Source organism: Nuphar pumila, chromosome 15 (assembly GCF_984573655.1).
Source record: "Nuphar pumila chromosome 15, dmNupPumi1.hap1.1, whole genome shotgun sequence".
In the NCBI taxonomy this organism is placed as follows: Eukaryota; Viridiplantae; Streptophyta; class Magnoliopsida; order Nymphaeales; family Nymphaeaceae; genus Nuphar; species Nuphar pumila.
The window spans coordinates 20,687,239-20,713,445 of NC_143263.1; the positions used below are offsets into that span (position 1 = coordinate 20,687,239).

General features: G+C 39.2%; 1 protein-coding gene across 1 annotated transcript in view; it reads left to right on the forward strand.

Annotated features, from left to right (window-relative positions):
• The first annotated feature begins 10,570 nt into the window (after positions 1-10,570).
• Positions 10,571-26,207, forward strand: part of LOC149814750 (E3 ubiquitin-protein ligase KEG-like) — a 51,791-nt gene continuing 36,154 nt past the window's right edge. The window contains exons 1-4 of the mRNA XM_089988726.1: positions 10,571-11,820; positions 24,876-25,244; positions 25,320-25,550; positions 25,984-26,109. Of these exons, the coding sequence (XP_089844852.1) occupies positions 11,141-11,820; positions 24,876-25,244; positions 25,320-25,550; positions 25,984-26,109 (1,406 nt within the window). The 5' untranslated portion in view covers positions 10,571-11,140. The remainder of the gene's footprint in view (positions 11,821-24,875; positions 25,245-25,319; positions 25,551-25,983; positions 26,110-26,207) is intronic.

Genomic DNA, 26,207 nt, shown 5'->3' on the forward strand with positions numbered 1-26,207 from the left:
ATCTAGTCTAGTTTTGACTGCCAATTAGGATCCTATTTTGACAGTTAAAGAGTGTATGGGGTTTACGAGTTAGTATTTCTTTTTTGGATTGGGGTTGGACCCAAACCCAAGTCACGTACTATATAAAGTAGCCTATGGTCTTCATTTATAGATTACACAAATTTAAGAAATTGATTTCTCTCTCTCTCTCGTCTCTCTCTCTCTTGTCTCCCTTTCTTACCTCTGATTTATCTCTCATTCACATGAAGGCTAGGTTTCCAATGGCTGGTCGTTTATCCTCGTCGGAAGGCTCAAGCTTTCTCGGCATCCTGATTGTGCGGTCTTGCTTTTCGTCGATCTCGTCGGCGTTGTTGCATTGCAGATCATGTGTTAGAGTTGCAGAATGTGGACGACAATTTATCCACCTTTTGCAAACCTTTAAGGTACTCCTAGGATCCCTCCATACCCTTAGATTAGTCTTCACATATTGTCCGGAGCCCATGACCCAAAACTGCACCTTACGGGGTACTCGATTTATTTATCCAATTTGCTTAAACTGTGTTCTATTGACCTACTTCAGCCAGAAATTGTACCAAGCCCTCATACATGTCCCTAGACCAGGTCCTACACGTTCTGGACCTCAAACCATATCAGATTCCCCAACCCAGTCCAAACTCCATTACCCGATTAGTTTTTTTTGTTGTTTTAACCCTTCCTTGCCATGATTGCTTAATTGCCATAATAAGGAACCTTCACCTTTTCTCCATCATGTAAACTAGGGTTCAAACCCTAGGACATATCACCCACAGGTCCCAAGACTGAGAAATAGTAGGTTTGATCCTCTTGCATCTCTCAGACTATGTTTGGAGTACCCATTGGTTGCGGATTCGGGTCTTTCGACTGGTTTATCTTCTAGTTTAACCCGAGTTTGTCCAACATGAACCTCGACAAACCAGCATGTACAACATCATATAATGGCTTCAGGTTGGATACGTGAAAGACTAGATGCACTTAAAATTTTGTTGGCAAGTCCAACTTATATGCCAAGTTCCTAGCGCACTTTGTGATGGTGAAGGAGCCATCATATTTTTGAATGAGGTCTCATTGGTATCCCCAAAAAATGGTCGGGCATTCAGAAAAGATCTTCACTAACACCTTATCTCCAACGCAAAACTCTGCAAGTCAACGCTTCTCATCCATCCATTTTCTTTTTGTGCTTAGCCGCCTTGTTATGCTATATGTTTGCCACTTGGTCCTACTAGTTTCTAACAAACTAGTATGCATAAGGCACTTTTCTATGACCTCAAGTAGCAAGAGGTGTGGAGTCTACAATTGTTATCTTGTTGCAACTTCAAATGGATTGTGGCCAGATAACTCACTATTTTCAAGGTTGTAGCAGAATTGAGTGACATCAAGCAAATCCACCTAATCTCTCTAGTTGGCAATAACAAAATAATAAAGATACTCCTCCAGCATGCCATTAATCTGCTTGGTCTACCAATATGTCTTGGGATGAAAACTTATGTTAAAATGCAAGTTTGTCCCCATCATGCGAAATACCTTATGCAAAAACTTTCCAGTGAAGTGAGCATATCAATCACTGACAATGCTCTATGTTATTCCCTAATATTTGATTGTGTGTTGCATGGACAACTTTGTAGTGTTGACAACACTGCAAGTGGCAAAGGAGTACAAACAAATCAAGCAAAACATAAATCCTGTTTTTGAAAACAGGTTTCATAGTTTTCCTCTAAAACTCTATGGATATGGGAGGTCTGCTCCAGGTAGGTTTTAATAGAATGGGCTTTCTTCATACTGGACCTTTCGCAATATACCCAAACTAAGGTTTCTAGTACTGTGAGGGGGTTATCGATCTCCTTGGACCATTACAGATATACTCAAGTTGATAGTTTCTGGTACTAGTAGGGGGGATTTGAAGATCCAAAAAAGATAGGATGAGTTGGAAGGTTTTGAAAATTCACACAGAAAACCAATCTTTACATCCAAAGTGCTAAGAAAAAATATAAAAATGAGAGAACATAAACGATGCATACATTGTTTTCAATTAAAATATTTTTCTAACTTGTTGGGAGTTTGATATTTTCTTAGGGAAATCTAGATGACATGCAATTTTTCAACCAGGTTTTCTAGGTTATTTCATAAACTAAAGCCAAAAAAATTAATCACACAATCTGCTTAGTGTTTTTACCTAAGAAAACAGAAAATAAACATAAAGGAAAACAATATGGTTTTGTACCCAAAATAATTTTTACGCGGAAAAATAAAATTGGATCAGATTTTACATCTAGATTTGGATCTTATCCAAAAGATCTACCCAAATCAAAATGCCATAAAACACACACAAGATCAGGATGCATACATGGGTATCAGAAATCGAGCCTTTGAAACCCTGAAAAAATTGGATCTGATTCACACAAAAAAGGTGTTTTCTAAAAAAAATCCAAGTCAAGAAACAATTAGACGTTGTTACTAATTTTTTACCAAGAAAATGTAGAAATTTAGAAAAATACAAATTAGAAAAAAGATGGCAAATAAAAATATCTTTCCAACAATATAAGGCATGACAGAAACCAATAGGAGGGCATTGAGACACGTATCCAAAACACTCCTAAAAATAGGTATTAAACAGGCATTGCTACCTCTATTTTATTTGTTTTAACCTATTTTCTGATACCCTATGCCAAAAATCTGACAATACATCAAAAAGGGCAGAGAAAGAAGAGTTTGTTTCCAATGCCACTAAGATCACAAAGATTTGACTGTCGAATGGGGAGATAAGCTTCTATGAACATAAATGAGTTGATTGTTTCATAACATAAGAAGAATACTAGTGCCAGATTTTGAGTCAAAAAAATGAGCACTCCAGAGGAGTTTTTAACTCCAACTCAAAACTAGGCAGACATTGATTTGAGACTCAACTTTTCAATGAGCCCCAAAACATTAGTTTTCATTACTAGATCATTGAGATACAGATAACGGAATAAGTATTTTTGTGAAAAAATAGTCATCAAAATGACTATTTGTTTTACTACTCATACCCATTTTCAGAGGTTATGGAGACATAATTTGAAAATGGACTGAACATGTAAAAAGTAGCCATGTTAGTTTGCTTTCCAAAGAATCTAAAAACGCAAAAGAGTATGCTACGAGCGTAGATATGGCTCTGTCACTGTGATGGTGCCAAAAAAAAGAAAACAAAAAACAAAGCAGGATTTGGATCCAAGGTGAATCCAAATCCGAAAACACAAAAAATGGTACTAACCTCATTACGCTATCCTAGCAACTTTGATCTTCATATCACAAGAATGGTCCCATCATGACCGCCATTCTATGGATCCTGAATTTTTAAAGTGATAAAAATGCAACTTTTCAACAAAAAATATTTTAGAAAATGGATATGAGATCTGGATCTGAATTTGAGAAGATTATGAGAATCGTTCTTCAAGATCTCACATATTTCCTCCAACATTGACTAGGGATCAACTAGATCAAGGACTAAAGATCGTTGTTGTTGGAACATGCATTATGAATGTGAGCATACCTCAAACATAGATTCTTAAAAAAAGCAAATTTGATGGTGGAAACCACCAAAACTCAAGAAAAATAAGAAACACAAACAATATAATATTCATTAAAAAAAACAAACTTAATAAATAACATAAAATAAACAAATAAATAAAAAGAAGAAAGGACTAAATCTCACATCAGACTTAGGTAGCCCTTTTTACGTTCGACGAGTATGGGTGAAACTTCGACTAAGTTTGAGCTTCAAAAAGGGGGTGAGACAAGGGATTTGGGTCCTAGACTAGGCTAGGTGGGCTTGATTGGCTAGGCTTGGTGGACTAGGCTATGTAGATAGGTTAGGTCGGCTAGACTAGGCCTTATAGAGACTCGAGCATAGTAAGGACGTGAACACCAGATACAAAATAAGGGGTGGCTCCCTAATTATAGTTGTCTAGGCAGATTCAGATACATTTTTTGTGTATCCAGAATCCAAAACTTTGAAACCTGTCCAAATTATGATAGACAACTTCTAATAGATTATTTTTTAATCAAAGACTAAGATTTAGCCAAGGTAGGTTGCCTAGGATAGCGATTTTCTAAAGAAAGGAGTTTTGAAACTTGGAAGCTTTCCAAATCCGAGTTTGAAAGGCTTAAGGGGCAATTTTTATCTAAAGGGTGTGCAAATAATATGGCTAACGACAAGAAAATAAAGGTTAACAACAACTCTTGATGACAAGTTCCTCTAACAACAAGTTAGATGGGGGCGCTAACAACAACTCTTGACCTCTGATGATATGGGTTCATTGATGGCTTGTGGTAACAGGACTGATTCATCTATCAAAAACTTGACACACCTTACGAGGGGTTCTCTTATGGAAGTGGATTGAAGATGCTGCCATGCAACTCAAACTTTTATTTAGAGTTTCTGCACCTAGTCGAGGGCTTGTTGAAGGCTGGCTTCGAAACTAACCATGTGAACACCATAGACTTTGTTGTTGGTCCTCTTGGCAAATCGGCTCCCTACGACAAAACTCATTTTAAAATTTTAGAGGAATGAAAATTGTTTGCTCTAATACCACTTTGATGCATTCTCATTTTGCGGCTAAGCCTGGGTTAGGGAATTTAGGCAGTGGATAGGCTTGGTTAGGTTTAGGATTAGGTCAAGGACAAAACTGGGTAAAATAGGGTCGGTAAACTGACAAGCTTCAGTAGAGAAATTGGTGTGCCCAAATAGTGTGGTGAAAAAATCCCAAATTTGGAGAAATTGTTTTAGACACCTTAATTAAGGTAGAGACCAAGTTTTTGGGTCAGACAATCCCAAGACAGGTCTGTATGGATTTAGGAACGGGATGAATAAACAGGACAAGGCAACATCTGGTTTAGTTTGCTTCAGATAGAGTCTAGGAGAAAATTTAATTCTCTCAAACTACTTCACACAAAATTATCAAACTTTTGGAAAAGGCTCTAGACATGTGGAAAGAGATCCTATTAAAATATCAAGGCCTAACTCCACTAGGTTAGGGAGATATGAAGTCGGGAACATGCAACAAGGTTTAGGTTTTGGACCGAGACATTACTGATAGGTTTGAGCATAAAATCAGGATCTCATAACTGGGATGGAGACAAAGGCTGATTTTTATAGGATAGGCTAGGGACACGTTAGAGGACCTGGGGTTAAAATCTAGGCTTTAGATAAGCTCTGATTTGGGAGATATGACTGAGACAAGTTAGACGAGTTTTTGTACCTCACAACAAATAGAAATGTGGCCAGAACTAGGTTCACTCAATTTGGGTGAGTTCAAGGGTGGGTCTAGGCTTAAGGTAAATGTTGGTTCAACATGCTAGGGTCAAGTAGACTTGCTAGGAGTGTCTACTAATGGGGCCATTGGGCTGGAAAGGTCAACCTTGATGGATGCTGGTATGTGAAGGGGCCGACCACCAAAGTGCTTGCTTGAGTCCACCGTTCATCCCTCACGACTTTGTAGCAACCAAGAGTCAAGACCTACTAGAGGTCATGACCACGTGCTTTTGAGAGTAGAGATTAGAGTAGAGAGAGAAAAAGAGTGACTAGGATCACTTAGATAGGGAGAAAGTGTGATTAGAGTCACTAGATAGAAGAGAGAGATGTTTGTAGAGAGGGAGAGAGCAATTCATTCAAATGGTTTTTCTTTCTTCATTGATAAGGCAGAAAATGAGACCTATATATAGGCTAGAAAGAGATATTTACATTCCTCGCAAGTTACAAAGCTTGAATTAAATCAACTACTAAAAACAGATAACACCTTGAGACAACCTAGATTAGAAAACACCTACATGGCCCTTAGATAACACCTCACTTGACTTAAGCTATTGTTGGATACCACCTTCCTAAGCTTAGGTACTACCTCCTAATTTTAGGGCCTTCAAAAACTAGCTCACATGTTCTCCACTTTCCATAAATAGAAAAAGTTGACCCCCAAATGTAGGCCCCACACAGACATTGGGCAAACTATCTTCCAGCCTTTAGCACCTCCCACCACCCTCTCTTCTTTCTAACACACGAGTCATGTACACATGTGAGCCTCTAGATGAGGGAGCTCGCTTCACAGGTACTGGATTCATCTGTGACTTCCACCCAGACAAAAATAATGATTGAGTTTAATCCAAACACTATTAGATACACTAAGATGATCTCTCTTTGGTGCTTTTATTAAGATGTGGATTCAAAGAACCTATGCCAGTCAATGTGTTTTCGCAAGTTGGATCCACCAAAAGGCTGGTTAACATTTGTATGATGCCTAAGTGGTCCTACCCGTCGACCACTATATTGAGGAGACCACCTATGCAATGAGCAAACACATCTCAATTCACACTCTCGGCCTCTCGATAAAGGTGAGATCATGCCATAGTTGGGTTGCCGCCAACTCAAGATAAGGGTTGCTCTGTTGCTCTTTTGAATTCAGATTTCTCAAAGGGGTTGCACACATTGAACAACAAGCCTCAATGGTGGGATCGATGCACAACCAAGTAAGCAGCCACGAAAGTGATGTTGCATGGTCAAGCTTGTTTTCTTTAACCGAACAGTATGAGTGCCAAACCCAACACAAGCTAATGAGGTCACAAGGCAAGGCTGCCCTGAGCTTATGAATCTGAACCAATGCCACCCAAGCTGATAGGATGGTTGGTATAGTCACCAATTGGGGCAACCTTACAGGCCTTTCTCCAATGCTGCAAGGGACGACAGTTAGGTGTAATTGCCCCTAGAGGATGTCCAGGCCATGTGAGCAAGTAATTGGTTCACAACACTTCATTCTGATGCAACCACTTCAAAAAAATTTGTTGCATCAATGGGCTGCATACGAATTCCTTTGAGATCATCGTACTTCTACACCATTAATTGAGTGTATACTTGCAGCCATGAGTTGAGAGTTGCCTAGTGTCAAAATCACCTTGGCGTCACACCTCCATGCCCAAGCGGTCCGCCCCACCCATTGCATGAGGACATTTCTTAATATAGAGGGGACTTTCCATCACACTATTCCTCGCTTGGCAAACAACAAGAGACATTGGAAAAATGGCCTTCGTGCCAATCATGGGGCTGCTGTCATAATAGTCATGACCAATAGCGACTAGCCCTTGGGTTAACCAACCTAGCATAGTTTTGAAAAGGTGGGGCTCCTCATTACAAGCTAGCTAGTCTGACATCACTATAACATTTGCACACATCCCAAAACCACCCAGGGAATCAACATCATTGGCCATTTCTTGTGGCATCAATGGTTCAACTTCAACCCACATGCAAACCCTTTTTCCCACACTATGTTTGGTGGGAAAAGCTCTCACTTGCACACAACATAGTGGGTTCTCCCGCTTCCTACTTCCTGATCATCGCATAGACCACAGTCCATGACGAGTTTCAAAACCAACCCAAAATGAGCAAGGGCAAGCTCATATTGCAACCACACCACACCATGCATAAGCATTGAAGGGGCACAAACTACGTGCTCTCAATCAATCATACGAGCATGAAAACCTAGCAACTAGTGTAGGGGGTTCGATACATTGCTCTCACTGTTGAGCTATGGACCCTAGTCTACTTTCGCGGGCATTCATTTGGCTCATACATCGCTTTGTTATATTACATACTTCTTCATGCAAAATTTCTCCCACGGAAGTAAGGAAAAGAGACTTCATCGCTTGCTGATGTGGAACCTCATTATCTTGGGACTCTTTGGCAACACCACTATTAGTGGGTTGTAGTTGCTGTCATGAGGTGGATCATACACCCACTTTGGAGTTGCTGCACCAAGTCGAGGGCTTGTTGAAGGTTGGCTTTAGAGTCAGCCATGCGCATATCACCGATTTTGGCATTTGTGGCACCAACGACATGATTTTCGACCACACTGTGCTTAGTGTTAACCGTTTTTTTGGCGATTTGGCTAATGAAGGCGTAACTCATTTAAAAAAAACTAGGAGAACGAGGATCATTACTCTAATACCAATTTGTTGTGTTATTGAACCCACGAGATTGGATTGGGTTAGGTCAGTTAGGTTAAATAGGCTAACTCTCTCAAGACATGGTTTGGTTTCGTTGTGCTCTGACAAAGTTCAGGAGAAAATTTATTTCTCAAAAACGACCACAAAAAAGGCTGTTTTTTTAGATCAAGCTACTAGACATGTGAGGGAAGGTCCTGTTAAAAATTCAGGGCATAGGTTCAAGAACAAACATTAGGGATTAGGTTATGGACTGGATAAGACTATGTTTTGGGTTTGACAAGTTGCACTAAAAAAATCAGATTTTTTGGTTCTGATTTTTTAAAGGTAGGCTAAGGACACATTGAGGAAGATACAATTTAAATTTCAGACCTAGACTCGTTATGGACAGGGAGATATGAGGTTTGCAAGTCAGACCAATTTATGCACTTCATAACAACAGAAATGTGGGCCAAACTGGGTTCACACAGGTTAGGTGGGTTCAGGGAAAGGGTCTAGGCTTAGGATAAGGGTTGGTTCGACTTTCTAGGGTGTACATAGACTAGGTCAACAACTTGGGAAGGTCTAAGGGTCTGCAGAGCATTTGAATTCACTAGGTGAGTTAGCTTAGCCATCGAGCACACCAAGTTCATGCCTTCAGTACTTAGAATGTGATGCAACCTAGCCCTTGAGCTCCACGACCTAGGGAAGGCTTGGTTCACAATACCAGAGAACAAGAAAAAAGAGAGAGATAAGAGAGAAGGCCTAGGGGCCAATAGAGAGAGAAAGTGAGAGAGTGTGTGAGGCATCTTTTAGAGAGAGTGATAAATTTTTGAGAGAGGAATTTATGGCAACTCAATATTTCATTCCTCATTCTTGTATTCAACTTACAAAAGAGTCTTTATATATAGCCTTAAAAAAGGCTATTAATACCTCAACACAACCTACAATATTCAATATGCATAAAGCTAAAAACAAGATAAACCTTGCTGACCCCCTAGGATTCTCCATACATTTAAGAGGTAACACCTACCTTGGGTCTAAATAACATGTAAGCACCCCCATAAACACCCCTACATATCCATCCATCAAGGACCTTTATAGTGGGGAGGTCGACCTCTCTAGGTGGGCCCCAAAAGGGCTAGCCAGTCTTTGGTGGATCCCGATCTCGATCAATTCATATCGTTGGATTCAGGTCCATATTTGTTCTTTCAAGGTTGCAACGAGGTGGCACCCTTGGAGCAAATCATGTTGGTCCAAAATAGTGCCTAAGATGAGGTGACTTGCTTCAGATGAAACTTGGATCTCGGACCCGAACTGATCATACTTGGATCCATTCAGCATAATTGGACCCTTGAAGTTGAATCTGGGCTTCTCCCCCACTCGGTCCGTATCACGAACTTGGGAAATGGATTCAGAGAGGGCACTTCAAAAATTCGGTCTGTATCAAGAATTTATGCAATTTGAAAATTAAATTTCATTCACACTCTCAAGCCGTCCCCCTCTCTCCCTAGATGAATAAGACATCTCTCTCTGAATTCACGTGAAGGTTAGAGCCTTCCTAAGCTGGTCATTCATCTCTCTCGAAAAGCCCAAGCTCTTCCTACAGCATGATTGTGCAGTCTTGCATTCCAGCAACCCTACCAGAGTTCTGTCGCTGTGGATCGTGTGCCTGCTCCTCAAAATACGTGGGATACCTCTATAACCTGCAAGTACACCCTAGACTCTGATCCCAACCTTGGCCAAGCCCCTTCATACTTGATCATCTTGAGTCCGTTGGCCGATTACAATACCAGTCCATTGCAAACTCAAACCTCCCAACCAGTCCGACTTCTGAACTGTCCACATCAAAAATTTTGGAGGGTGTAACAGAGGCTGGTGCTTAGATCGTCTGATTATGACTTGTAGGCACAATTTTATGATTCTTAAAAAACCAATGGCTTACACTGTACCATATTTTTTCTGACTCATAAGATTGTAGTTTTTCATCAAAAACACATGATCCAACAACAAGTTCCTAGCATTTGGACCATGCTGAATCCATCCATGTGGCCAGATTAGCTCAATACGACCCACACATATGATTTTCAGCTCATTCAGACGGTCAGGTCGACATTAGCAAATGTTAACACACACACACACATATATATATATATATATATATTTTTCATGTTCTAAACGTTTCTCTCAAAAAATGAGTTCTGTTTAAAAGATTCGTTTTCAATAATGGAAAAAGACTATTTTAACCATAATTTTGCCAGTGTTGCTGTGGTTCAGACGACCCCATACTTCCATGTGACTCCCTTCGGACCATATATATATAAGATTCAACGCGGTTCAAGAAGTTCTGATCAACTTTGATCTATATCCGAGTTTTTCTAACTGCACTTGTAAAGTATAATTTTCATGTTCTAAACGTTTCTCTCAGAATATGAGTTCTGTTTAACATTTTTTCCTTTTTTTTTTAACATTCATGGAAAAAGATTATTTTAACCATAGTTTGGCAAGTGTTGCTGTGGTTCGGACGACCCCGTACTTCCGTTCGGCTGAGAAAGAACCTAGCACATCGCCAAGCACCACCTCAAAAGTCTAATGAGCCGCACTGTTTGACTTTGAGTTTGGCTTCCTTTTCACATCATTCAGTCCATCAGTTCCTCTTTCAATGCTAAGACGAGATAGTCCTGCACTAAAATCTTGTCACACACAAATCACCATCACCAAAAAACAAAAAGCTTCTCCCATCTACCCTGCCGTCTCTTCTCTCACTCCCACAACATCATCAATTCTCACAATCTGGTACACCATCTTCACTTTTATGAAGCACCCAAATTATTAAAAGGACCAAACATCATAAACGAAGCCTCCACTTTTGCTCGTTCTCTCCCTTTCTCTCTCTAAAAATCCACCTCCCTGCAAAAACTTCACTGCCCATCGAGAGAGAGAGAGAGAGAGAGAGAGAGACTTGTGTAGGTGAGTATATGATGGTATGTGCGTACGTAGGTCTATGTTGGTATCCACGTACCACGTACGGAATACGCGTGGTCGCGTAGCCATGGATCCACCGCCATGCCCCACCTCGTCTTCTTCCTCAAGCGCCCGATGGTTTGTTGTTTCTAGGGTTTCTGCAGAGGGGGAGTAGGTAGGTGTCTCGGATTTGGCCTCCGGGAGGACAGGTCTGGCCGGGATGGCGAAGATCCCGTGCTGCTCGGTGTGCCAGATGAGCTACGACGAGGCGGGGAGGGTTCCCATGCTGCTCCAGTGCGGCCATGGCTTCTGCAGGGATTGCCTCTCGCAAATGTTTGCGGCATCGGCCGACGACTCGCTCTCGTGCCCGCGGTGCCGCCACCCATCACGGGTCGGCAACAGCGTCGACGCTCTCCGCAAAAACTTCACTATCCTCTCTCTCATCCACCGCTCGGGGTTCGATTGCAGCGATGAAGACGAGGATGAGGAGGACGGCGAGGATGAGAGGCCGGGCCGGGGATTCGGGAGGCGCGGGCATGCTGCCTCGTGCTCGGGATCGATAGATTTGGGTTCGCACAACCTGAAATTGGTGAGGCAGATTGGCGAGGGGCGGCGGGCAGGGACGGATCTGTGGGCGGGAGTCCTGACTGGTCCGGTTGGTTGCCGGCATCGGGTGGTGGTGAAGAGGCTGAGGATCACGCCGGAGACTGATGTGGCCTGGGTGCAGAGCCGGCTGGAGGCCCTCAGGAGGGCATCAATGTGGTGCAGGAACGTCTGCGCCTTTCACGGAGCATTGAGAATAGAAGACCGGCTCTGCCTTGTGATGGACCGGTACGATGGTTCAGTGCAGTTGGCGATGCAGAACAACGAGGGGAGGCTTACCCTTGAGCAGATTCTGAGGTATTCAAATTTTTATTTTGTTTATTTTTTTCTTTTCATGTATAATTTCCTGTTGGAACTGGGAGAGGACAGGTTGTATCATCAAAAAAAACATTTTGTTTTGGAGTGTTGGCATGAAGGACAACGGAGAAAAGAAAAAAACCACCACCCTCCCATTTTTTTTTTAAATATTTTGCACTAGTCTTTTTCTGTAGAGTGTGAATTATGACATTTGTTTTACTCCCCTTTGGTTTCTCTTATTGCATTTGCAGTACATTTTTTGGAATGCTGACATTGGCCTGCTTACTAATTTCACTATATCAAGAACGATCTGCAAACCAAACATTCACCTTTTTTTTTCATGTATTCCGGAGGTGCTTGAAGAAGCAAAACTATGTGATCTCGCGTCCATGTCTTCTCCTAGGTAGAATATGGCAAGTTTTATTTCGTTATCTTGAGAAGGGCCTCCGGGTTGTATATGTCAATAAATCTCAATATTTGGTAAAATGGCGTTGGTTGAACAACACTATCCTTGCATCTTATCCGGGGCTAAATTAGTATGTGACATCGTTTGGTTGTGAAATTCTGCTGCTTGATGAGAAATTTTAGTCCATCAATGGTTCATGCCTGTATGTTGTTAACTTGTGCTTTTATTGAGACCATGCAACGGAATGATACGGTCTTTTGGTGCTTAGGCTGTGTATTTCTAGTTTCTGGTTTTTATATATGCCAGTGCAACTAGTGATGGACAGTTTATGAAAAACATTATCTGGTTTTTTTGTTGTGAAAGCACACATATTTGATGGAATTAGGATTATCTACTGGGACGTCATATAATTTGCTGGTGGACTTGGGAACTTGGAGGCTTTTTCTAAAACACCCTCATCTCCCTGTTAAATCAAGCAAAGAGTAACCATGTCTTGACTTTATATTTACACTGTTCTAATAAGGACTTACAAATTACAATTGAATGCGAGAATTGCTATATCTGGGTAACACTATATTTAACCAAGTGATCTGCTTTATGCCACTCCTCTTGATATTTTTTGAGATTTATTTTGCCTTATCTTGAAAGTGGTTATAAGTGTATTTTTTCAGTGTTAATCTTTCTGGCATCTCTCCCTCTTCCATCTTTGTACGTTCGATATTCTTGTGTTTTCTGATGCTACCGTTAGATTCACCATGCTCCATATGTCTGAGATTGTAATGGACCTCTTGCAAAACTTGAGAAGGCAATCCAAAAGAATGACTTAAAATTTTGATGCATGTCCTCTTAAATTACCTAGGCATGCCATCTATGTTACATGGACACTTCACCTAAGCTGAAGTGTCAGATGTTGGACACTTCACACACCGTTTTAAAATTAGAAGTGTCCAAAAATTTGGACATGCGTGTCGGGTGTCCTACACCAAAAAGTTGTGTTTGGACACACCGTGTCCAAGAAGTGTCTAGTTTCTTGCATAAAGGATAGGGGTGTCCAGCTTTATGGACACTTGTTAAACAACGAAGTGTCAACTATTCTAGGGTGTGGAAGATTGTAACGACCCCAACGCATGCCCCTCGAAAATGTGATTTTTTTTTCTAGATGTGACTATATTCCCAGAGACTTGGGGTCTTTACAGTTTCACTCACCGCTGGATAACCACACACCACAATAGAGCTTACACTTATCTTCCATACCAAAACAAACCATGATTCATTTATTGAAATACTAATAAATATGTCTAAAGACACTTGCATAAATGAATTTTTCAGAGTACAATAACGATTAAATGAACAAAAAAGGAAAACAAAAGCAGAGTCATGATGTCCCTCTGCGATTTATCCAGCAAGTGCGTGACACCCGTGACTTGCCCAAACACCAGTCGCTTCACTGAGTTCCTGCTCCTGTGAAAAACCATAAAAAGGAGGGATCAGAAATCCGAATGATTCTGTGTACAGATCCCTCTAATGAAAATAAATGAGCATAAAGAACACAAGTACAATTTTATGCAATTCTCCTTAAGGAAAAGCAATTATTACATCTACTCAATCCAACTTAAGCATTCATGCAACATCTTTTAAGTATGCAAAAACTTTAATCAATAACAGGTATTCACTTTGGGTAAGCAGGGTATTCCACATACATTAAAGAGTAACCATCACCCATCCAACAACATATATCAGGGAAGAGAAACAGACCATGCATGATCTAATGCATAGCAAAATTATGCATGATATATGTGAAATGTATGAACACCTTATTTTCTTTCATTTAAGTTCATGTTTCCATATGCATGCTCTATTAAATGCATATAATTTAAGTTCCTCTTTTTAATTCCCATCGCCCGCGGATACACCAAACGGGTAAAATCCTCGAGGTCAAGTTAGGTTCCCAAGGTAGCTTAGCACACAATTTGTATTTTATTACTGGGTTCCAATTTAACCCTCGATTGAATCACCTTCGGAACATTAGACCTCCACATCTAATGTCGGGGACACAAGGGACACCCCACGTCCACAAGTGTCACTTTCTTGGTACCATAACCTCACAACTATGACTAACACACCACTTCCGGGTAAAGTGACAGACTCTCCCTAAAATCGTGACCAGGAGAAGGAACCTCAATATCGGGTTCAGGGGACCAAATTTAAGCACACGGAGTTTTTGTATCCTCACAGTCTCCCCAAGACTGGACTTCTAAGATCTCCATTCTCCAGATGGAAGATCCCAGAACATAAGTTACACTGTTCTTATTAAAGTCAATTCTTTAAGTGTGCAACACCATATGCAAAGGTAAAGTGAAAACCCACATCCCCCCTTGCGGGAACCCTTACGGGACTCCAGTCCGTGAGGACAACGGGAACAGTGTAGTAGTGTGTCCTACCAACTTGTGTGGTTTGAGTGATGCTATTAAACATATAAGAAAAACAACCAAGTCCACGGCTCTACAGGCCGATGATGATCCATTAGGCCATCAATGCATCACAACAAAAGCAAAAGTAGTGTTTTATTTATAACACTAGGCCAAAGTGTCAAAAGCATGTCCACTCATGCAACAATAAACCCAATTATAAGCATGTCATTTTTACATTCTCACTACGTGTACTACCTCCATCACATATGGGTATCCACCAATACATATCTCCTGCGAGTATGTGCACGCGAATAAACCCCGCAATTTCGCATACTTATGTTCAATGAGACATCAATAGTCTAGTAGAAGCATGATTATACATTTTACATGTATACTAATAACCTTGCTTATTTCCATTAAAATGTGCATCTATTAAAAACTCACACTCCTCCTGTCAAACCGAACAATATATCACTGAAGGAGGAAAGCAGAAATTATATATTATTTTTCTTTTTGTTTTAATAAACAAATCCAGCCCAGCCGACCTTGTCGGCTGGGTCTGACAGCATATGCACAGGCCCGGTCTGGGCCTGTGTATGCTGTCAAGACCTAAACAACATAGAGAAAATCCCCTTTATGAAATTCTGTATATATATATATATATTTTAACCTGCGAAGCCCAACCGACCCTATCGGTCGGGCCCAACAGAATACACCCAGGCCCAGTTTGGGCATGTGTGTGCTGCCAGTAAACAACATCATACATGTTTAACAACTATTTATGTATATATTTTCTTGTAACACCTGTACCACAGGCCAACAAAAGCAAGTCATTCATCACATGGAATAGGCTACAGATTTCTCTCTGATTTAACTATACCATGAAGACATTAATTCGATAATATTCAATCATATGTAAGAAAAAATAAAGAAAGCAAGAGTGTGAATGGATAACATGATTTCAAGCCCATCTCAAGCGAAACTCCATCCTGAAAGAACACGAACTGTACTATCAGCCTAGTGTGATCTTAGCCCACGACAACAAGGTAAAAATAAGCAAGCCAATATACACAGTTGAAGTCTTAAACAAAACACAAGCTGAATTGTGTAATGGCAATCCAACATAGGTTTATAAACACACATTACTTGGTGGAACAACTCAGCGTGAACCCGACACGGATGTGTCCATAATCATATGTAGAGTTCTCCCCCTACTTCCATTTAGACTATTCCAGAAGATGCAAGAAGATACACAGGGTTTTATCCATGGGTCCTAACATAAAAGGAATCCCACTACCTATACCCAACCCATAGCTTTTGTTTTTACATAAAGAAAGTTTCCTAACGTAAGCCCAAAAATCCAGATTTTTCATTTACAGAAAAACAAAAGTCACCACTATGGGAAACACGCACAGGCTGATCAAATTTATGAAACATACAAAAAAGGAAATGACTAACGTCACACTAGAGTCAAGGATGTCAATGTACTTATCAATGCCAAGCAAGAACATCAGGATATTGAACCTAAACCCCCCTTTTTTTTTACCTGAGACCCCAGGCCAACACCCAACCGATTGACTGAGTTGGTTGGGCCTGCCTTGGCCCTGCCACAACCAGCACCTGTACCCAGCCAACTGGGTCGGTTGGGACCCTGCCAAAACTAACACAACGCCCAGCCGACTGGGTCGGCTGGGCCTATCGCCTACCACCATCAACTAAAGCGACGACCCCAATCCTTTTTTTTTCAGGGTTTCCATCCAAAGGAAAGAGCACAAAATCGAACCAGGGTTCGATTTCTCATTCATTTCCACGAGAGGGGACCCGTACCTCTTACGGTGGTTTTTCGGTGGCCGGAGACGAACGTCGCAGAGGGGTGCCCAGACTGGTGACGCTCCTCCCAACTGCCGTGAAAGGAGATGCTCGAGGGGCCCTTGACACCTGCGGATGGCCGGGGATTCGCCGGTAATGGGGCTCCTTCCTCCGGCGTGCGCACACCGAGAGAGAGAGAGAGAGAGAGAGAGAGAGAGAGAGAGAGAGAGAGAGAGAGAGAGAGAGAGAGAGAGAGCTGAGTGAAAAAAAATGGGGAAGGAGACCAACTTGGGACCCCCTTTTGAAGAGGAAGGCCCGGCAAAATCGGAGCCCCCTTCCCTCCAGCGGCTGCGCTTCAAGCCCCCTCCCTTTCTTTCCTGCGATTTCGGTTAGGGTTCTCTCTCAGAACCCTAACCCCCTTTCTTCTTTCATTTCAGACTTATCGGGCAACCCTTATCGGGTTGCCCCTTTTTCTTATAAGCCCTGTTACACAGGGCACGGCTCGGGTCCGGACCCGAGACCCGCAACCCGCCCCCAAATGATATGGATCCACAAGTTGGATCCAAATGGATCCAACCGTGGATCCTCAGATTAACTTTATAATTAATTTTTTTTATTATTTTTTTTATTATTATTAACTTGTGGTTGATATCATTTATACCTGATTACCCCTTTATGGATCCTAGATCCGAAATGTGGATCTAGTCCCAATTTGCATTTTTTTTTAAATATTTTGTAGTATAAACAAAATTTATTAGCAAAACTTTTCGGTTTTTACAAAGATACCTGGAAAGTATCCATCATGCATTGATACTCCCATAAGTCGTGATGATTTGTTTTTGACTTTTAGTACTTACAATCTTACATGTTCATAAAACTGTAAATGATCAAAGATCAAATTACAAATAGGAAAGGAATGCACATTTTTATATTTTATGGTTTTGTTTGCATAATTCTTCAAATCTCTCTCTCTCTCTCTCCATCTCTATCTATCTATATATAGATATAGATATATAGAGAGAGGGGATTATACTGCCCCCTTTTTGTTAGGTCACCATTAGGAGTCAAGACTCTTAAAAAATCATAGCTTTAGGTGTTTTATGCTAGATCTGAACCATTAAATGTGTTTATCAAATCTTTCCTTGGCAGAAGGTTTCATTAACAAATAAACTTGAAACGGTAACAGGAAAAGGCCTTGGGTTTATGAAGCTATCTGCTAAAAAATTGAGATCTTTTTAAAGGTACAATAGCCAAGAATGTTTTATGATGAGGCACACAACTTGTTTCATGTATTAACAACTTGAAATTGGGTTGTGATATTTATCTGAGACAAACCAAAGAAAAAGAAGGAAACACATGGTTACTTGAGATGTTTAAAACATGAGAAATGTGTAAGTTTAATTTTTATGGTAAGATGCAGGCATTTTTAAGATCTTGTTGTTCTCTTTAAGGAATTGACAAAATCATTAATCTTTTGATTTTTACTGATATTAATGAAATTTGGTCTAATATTCTCATTCAGGACAAAATTTGCATTAATAACCGATTTACGTTGCAAATCACATTGGTTGTTTTGTATAATTTGGTCAAATTGGAAATGGTTGATCTGCTGACCTCATTTTTACAATATTATTCATGACCATCATTTGGTGATTGCCATTTAGGGTGTGTTTGATATGCTGAAAAAAAGTGGTGCCAAAAAATCTGCAGACAATTTTTCGGTGGAGAAAAAGTTGGACCATCCAACTTTTTCTCCTCAGTTTTGGAGATATTTTGTCTCCCATAACGAGCGCCTGAGTGGCCGTTTTTCTGGTGTGTTTGATAGCACCGTGGGACCCACATTATATGGGGACAAAATATCTCCAGGGATCTTTTCTATCAAACACATCCTTACAAAGAATCAAGTCCATTAAGTGTGGGCTGTTGGATTGATCTATTAAATGGCCAATAATTGTCGTAGATGTTCCACAGAGTTCTTTGTACACATGCACACACATGGACTCCCTCTCTCTCTCTCTCTCTCTCTCTACAGGAGGTGCACCTGGGTTCACTGAATCAAAATTCTTAGGTCTAATAAGACTCCCACTTACTGGGCAGGATCATAGAGGTGCTCGGGTGTTGGAATTATTACTTATTATAGTGGCATATATATATATAAGTATATATATATATATTATGAGAGAAAAAGTAGGGTGTAAGATTGAACACCCAAATTGTTTTTATTAAATTCGGACGCACGCGCGCCGCTGATCAGCAGCACACACTTAACATGCAGAAAAAACACCTTTAGCAGCGGTCAGTGACCATCGCTAAAGCATCCAAAAATGGAGTTACGACATGCGGCTGATGGCGTTTGATGGCCAAGGGGTTCGATGTTACCCCTTTTCACACACACACACACACACACGTACACACGCACAAATAAATAAATAAATATATATAGTCACTAGAATATGAGAACTAATGTATGAACCATAATTTTTATGATTTTTTTATTCTTTTCTCTTGAATCTAACCGTACGGATGTGATCTACATGCTTGGTTTCATAAGAACACGCTCTTGAATCATCCAATTTTGATGCATAAATGAGATTTTTTAAGGCTTTAAAATCAATGGCTCATATTCTTCATAAATATTCAAGCATTCAAAAGTCATATTTTTTTTATCGAAAATACACGATGCAATGGTTGATTCTTAGAAAATTCATCATGCCAAGCACATCTACATGGTTGGATTTGCAAAAAAGTGTTGGAAATGCCCATATTTTCAGTTCTCATATTCTAGTGATTATATATATATATATATATATATATATATATATATATATATATATATATATATATATATATATCAAAGTCACCTGTATCGTTAAAGGTAATTTCTCGGAGAGATTTTCAAAAGTTGATAAATCTCATAAATATCTCGGGAATATCTCACAATATATAAAAAATTAAATAAAAATTCTAAAAAATAAGTAAAAATCCAGAAAATAAAAAAAATGAAAGAAAAATAAAATAAAGACCTTAAAATAGACAAGATAAATTGACAAATGAGCAACTAAGTTAGCGGCTAACACCTAACAAACAATAAATTAGTAACTACATAACTAACAAGTAACAACATAACAAATAAATATAGCATCTATCGAACAATAGGAAAAAGAGAACAATTTAGAACTTAGAAGTAAACATGACTTGACTAGCAAGTAACAACTAACAAGTAACACGTAAACAACTCCAAAAAAAAGTCATAACTCATAACCCATAACTCCATAAGTCATAGCCCATACAATGCCAAAATAAAGTTTAAGGTTAAACATCATAATTTCTCAAAAGAAATAAATAAAAAAAGATCATCCATCATTTGATGATGCAGAAGCCAGATCAAGTGCTCTACGTCTTTCACGAATATATTCTTCTTCACTATCTTCTGAAGGTGGATTTTCCTCTATGCCATCATCAACAAATAGATCTACGTGATCGATGTAGATTGGATTTGCATTCTTTGTCTCTATTTGTGGAGCCATCTTTTTCATAAGCATATTCATCCTAATAAACACCAAATTAGTTGGCCTTGTGGGTCCTAATAAACACCAAATTAGTTGTCTTTGTGGGTCCAAGATTTGATCTCCTCTTGATATTAACTGCATCAAATGCACTCCAAATCCTCTCACAAGCTGAAGCATTGCATGGTTGGCTTAAGATTTTGATTGCTACTCGCCGAAGCACAAAAACGAAGCTTTCAAACATCTCCCACCAAATCCCAATTGTTAAAAAGTAAAAACAAAATATAATAAATCAACAATAAGGCATAAAATAAGGAACCATAGAGTAAGCGATAAAACTTAAAAAGAATTGAGTAAAAAAAATATTTATGTGGATATTCAGAGTGAATAAGATCCATGGCTAACCACTCGTGAAACAAAGAAGGATCTCTGACATGATATTTCAGAAGATCTTTGGCCATTATCTTCCCATCTTCATAAGAAAGCAACTTCTTTTTCACTATATCCAAGCCTTCACGAACTTCATCATCCATCTTTACCATTCTTTCCCAAAACAAATGGGGATTTAGGTAAGCAGATGCTGCATTTATAGGGTTATGAAAATTACGGTTTCATCTCTTATCAATGATATTCCAATATGACATATTTTTCTTCTTTATCCCCATAAACATGCATAATGACCTCTTTAGCTCTATCAAGTGCCTCATACAAATATCCCATGGTAGCCCCATCTCCATCTACCATTTTCAAAACTTTTACCAATGGCTCAATGGACATGATTACTTCTTTTCCACCCTTTCAAAAAGCATCACCTTGAATAATGTCAGTTGCCTCTTTTCCTTGTGTTTTAAATTCTTCTAATTGCCTATATTCATTGGAAGCTATGTCACATGGGTGCGGGTGCGACACGGGTGCGGCGCAATTTTAAAAATTTTGGATACGGGGACTCGGCTATATATATATATATATCCTGTGTGCATATATGTGTATATTGTCCTCTAAAGTTTGGCACCAGCATGAGTGTTTTTATAAACTTTGCAAATTGTACTTTTGCTCTCGCAGAAAGGGGGGTCCGGGGGCTCCCCCCAGTGCGGGTCCCGCTGCGCGGTCAGCGGGCGGGGGTCCAGGGGGGGCCGTAGGGGGGCAGCGCCCCTTGGAATTTTTTTTTTTGGGGCTTATGTTTAATACTCATGCTATATATATATATTTTTTAAAAAAATATATAAAAAGATCAATTTTTTTGTTTTTTACCCTAAAAATGGACAAAATTAGACTCGGTCAATGTTGACCAAGTCCAAAACAAGGATGGACTCGGCCTCGACTCGTTGACCGAGTCCGACTCGGCGTTGACCGAGTCCAGGCCGTGTCCGAAGCCGCACCCGTGTCGGGGCGTGTCGACTCGGGTGCGGCACCTCCCTAGCCAAGTCCGTGTGACATAGATTGGAAGCAACCATAAACCTAAGATTCTCTTTTTGCTTCAAAATGACTCTAAACAAATAAATTTGGTTGCAAATCTTGTCACATCGGACTTCTTCAACTCTCTTTTCTTTGTGTGAACCCTCATCAAATCCAAAACTTGTTGCTTATTATATAAAAAATTCACAATCTACCTTTCATTGTTCATAGTAGGTAATACATGTTCCAAACAATTGATAACTTCAAGCATTAAATCAATGCAATGAGCAGCACATGCTGTAGTAAAAATATTTCGATAGCGCTCTTCAAGAATAATTTTTTCTTTTCTATAATTGCTTCCATTGTCAGTTACAATTTGAACAATATTTTTAGGTTCAATCTCCTTTAATGCAGAGGAAAGAAACCCAACTACAAAGTCTGCATGCATACAAGTACGTTCAACATTTTTTGCTTTCCAAAATATAGTGACCTTTGGGGAGCTCACTATCAAATTCATATATGGTATACTTCTAGTTGTATTTTTTCAAATGTCGGACATAATGGTACATACGGTTTGCGACCATGTAGATTTCATTTCATTAACATAGGCTCTTATTTTATTGTTTGCATCATCAAATAACCTTGTTCTTGCCAATTCAATATCTGGTGGAAAGTATCCTGGACCATAATTTGAAATGGCAATAGAAAAATTCTTGAACTCTTTAGACCAGAGCAAATTAAAGGACAAATTGTTCATTGCAATACAATAAAAAAGCAGAGAATCAATGCACTCTTTTCCTTGTTTTCTAAAGATCCAAGGAACTGTTTGTTGTTTTGTTTGAGTCCCTTGAAATGAACTAGTAGAAGCCAAAGGGGGTGTTACCTGAAGATGTACTCTACCTTGTATACTGGAAGTGCTAAAGTAATGATGGATTTTCCCCTTCTTAGGAGGCCAATTATCAAGTTCTTGAATTGCTTTCAATGCCATTTCTTTCACAATAGGCGACGCTTGCATGGTGCAACATCGTTATGCCTGCTAAATGATATTTGAAGCGTGTGATTCCTCTATAATATTCTTTTTCACAATAGTGGCAAAATGCTTTCCCACCTTCACGTTCATCTGCATGCCTCCAAAAAAGATCTTTTCCCTTAGGCATCTTCTCTTTTTCCCTTCCTTTTTTCCATTTCTTTCTTTTCCTTCCTTTCCTTTCCTTTTCTTCCTTCTTCACTTCTTCCCTTTCTTCTTTTCCTTTCCTTCTTCTCTTTCTTCTTTTCCTTCCTTTCCTTTCCTTCTCTTCCTTCTTTTCTTTCCTTCCTTTTCTTCTTCTTTTCTTTTCCTTTCGTTCTTTCCTTTCCTTCCCTCCCTTCTTCCTTTCCTTCTCTTGTTGCTGTCCACTGTAACCCACTCAACCGAGTCAGTCGAGGTCCTCATATCTCTTAAAAAGCTTTTAAAACCCTTAAAACACGTTTCTACTTCAAAACTTTTTAAGACCCCACGTTTTAAAGTTTTGAATAATCTCCAAAATGCCCTTTTTTCAGAAACAGCCCCTCACAACACTCGATTTGGGGATTTTTTCATCTCACCCAATACTCGAGTTTTTTTTGCAAATCATTCCATTTTTATTAATAGAAATTAATAGTATTTTTTTGTTTTTAAAATCCTCCATTTTTCATATTTTTTGAAAACAAGATCTTTTGAAAAAAAACCATGAAATGTGCAAAACACATCGATTTGATTTGGTTTTTGAACCAAATCAAACCAAATTTTGAGGCCAAGTTTGTTTTTCTTTAAATTATAATGATTTTTCCAAAATTTTATCTATAATATTTTTTTAAAAAAAATTAGAATCTGAAAATCACACAGTTTCTCTAGCAATATATCTCGCAATAATATCGCGATATTATCATGAGATGTATGAATTGCCGATATATTGAATATGTCGCGATATATTCCTGTTACTAATGTTTGGCTTGAAATTGCCGATATTTTCAATATATCGGCGATATTGGTGACTATATATATATATATATATATATATATATATATATATATATATATATATATATATATATATATATATATATATGGGATTGCATTTGCTACCCTCATGGGTAAGGAACCCCTTAGTTGCAACTCACAAGGGGAGGTTGTTTTTACCAAATCTAACCACATGGATGTGTTCAGCATGGTCAAAATAGTAGGAATGGACCCTTGGACCATAGTATGCCGTTGATTTTTTAACCCTCATAAAATCTGTGACATAAATGTAGAAAAACATGATTCAAAGGTCAGTTTCTACTAAATATGTAAATCATGTCTGGAGGGTCAGATGTGCAAAAAATCTGAAAAAGTAAAACTATTACATTTTTTCACGGGGGGTTCCTTACCCACGTGTGTAGCAAACATTACTCCAATATATATAGGGTACCCTCGTGTGTACCATACCCTCAAGTAGAAACAGCCCATTCCATCATATTTTTGTGATTTTTTTGTTGATCAAGCCCTATGGATATGATCTATATGGCTTGTTTAGTCAAAAACATGTTTTAGATCAGCTGATTGCATTGTATAAGCAGATTAAAGGCTTCAAAATTCAACGGTCCACGATATGTAAAAATTTCATGATTGAGAAAATCATGTTTCTAAATTGGACCTACTCAATCAAAAGTGCATTTCCTAGTAAATGGACCATGCTGAACACATCTATGGGGACAAATGGATGAAATAAAACTCGTAGCTATGAGTTTTAGTAAGAGAACACGGTACTCTAGAGTGTAACTAATGTTTTCTCATATATATATATATATATATATATATATATATATATATATATATATATATATATAGAGAGAGAGAGAGAGAGAGAGAGAGAGAGAGAGAGAGAGAGAGAGAGAGCGAGTAGGTGGTAGCTGCCTACCACTTTTCTGGCCTACCGCTAGCCTATCGGACTTTTGAAGGAGTTTTCCATCTTGTCCTTAAATCTGACCGTACAGATGTGTTCTACATGCTTGATTTTATAGGAATTGACTCTTGGATCGTCTGATTCCGACACACAAGTAGGTTTTTATAAGGTTTAAAAATCAACAGTCTAAAATTTTCATAAATATTCAAGGCTTAAAAAGATCATGTTTTTATCAAAAAAACATGATCCAAGTGTTGTTTTGTTTCCTAGCAACCGACCATGCTGAACACATTTGCAGGTCAGATTTGCAAAAAATATGGACACACCCATTCGCTCGCGATAAGCCAGAAAAGTGGTTGGCAGCTACCACTTTTCTTATATATGTATGTATGTATGTATGTAGTAGTACATTCACATCATTTGTTTGTTGTTGCAAGTGCACTTGGTTTTATCTTTATGTGTATGTTTAAGATCAGCAATCTTTATTTTTTGGGTTTTTACTAATTTTGTATGTGTAATTAACTTTCCTCTGGTACCCTGTTTTTTTGCATGTATGCGTGCATTATTATGCTGTTCAAATTCCTTCAGTTTCTACCTTGATATGTGAAATTGTTCAATTCCTCAGGTATGGGGCTGATATTGCTCGTGGTGTTGCTGAACTTCATGCAGCCGGTATTTTTTGCATGAATATAAAGCCATCTAATCTTCTTTTAGATGCGAGTGGGCGTGCTGCAGTTTCTGATTATGGGCTACTTGAGATTTTAAAAAAGCCAGATTGCCGTAAGGCTCGCTCTGTCCCTGAGGTTGATTCATCAAGGATGCATTCATGTATGGATTGTACCTTGCTTAGTCCAAATTACACAGCTCCTGAGGCATGGGAACCGGGTAAAAAATCACTGAATCTATTCTGGGATGATGCACTTGGCATGTCTGCAGAGTCTGATGCCTGGAGCTTTGGCTGTACTTTGGTGGATATGTGCACTGGTTCCATTCCGTAAGTGTTGTTTTTCGTTTTCTATGTTCTGTTTCATGGTGGCATAGTGGTTAAATGAACATTATCTTGCTATAGGTGGGCTGGTTTAAGTTCAGAGGAAATCTACCGTGCAGTTGTCAAGGCTCGTAGGCTACCTCCACAATATGCCAGTGTAGTTGGTGTTGGAATACCTAGAGAATTATGGAAGATGGTTGGGGAGTGCCTACAGTTCAAAGCTTCAAAAAGGCCAACCTTCCATTCAATGTTAGCGACTTTTCTTCGTCAACTGCAAGAAATACCGCGTAGTCCTCCTGCAAGCCCTGACAAGTAAGGAATCCATAGAACCAGTATGATTCCAATGCCTGTATTAAAAATTTATAATCTTTTTTATGATTTTACTTTGGAGCCAGGGTTTTAACTATTTTCCTGAAATCAAACCTCTCGAGTTATTTTGAAGGTCATAAACAAAAGAAAAAAGTAAATTGATGTGTAAGTGCTAAGTTGCAAATGCTATGAAATGCTTCACACAGAAAATTCATGTAGTACCTGTTGTAGTTGAGAACTGGAAACTAGAGGAACTAACATTACCCACATGATGGTGCCACCTTTTTGCTGTTTATTATTGCAATTTAATTAGTATCTAGTTATTTCCTTTATCTTTCATTGTTTCAGTAAAACTGTGTGGATGAGTGAGGTATGAATATTGATTAGACCATTTTTTTTATTTTCTTGCCTGAATTGAGGAACTATGATATTTCAGCAACCTGGCCAAGGATTCTGGGACAAACTCCGTGGAACCTTCCCCATCATCAGTTCTAGAGTTTTTCCAGGATAACCAGATGAGCCTTCATCACCTTGTATCCCAAGGAGATCTGGATGGTGTTAGGTAAGCCTGGAATATATAGGTTGTGCATCGAGTTAATTGTGTGATGCTTGAGGAGCTTGGGCTGTACAAATTAAATTCTATTGGTTTTCATTCTTTTT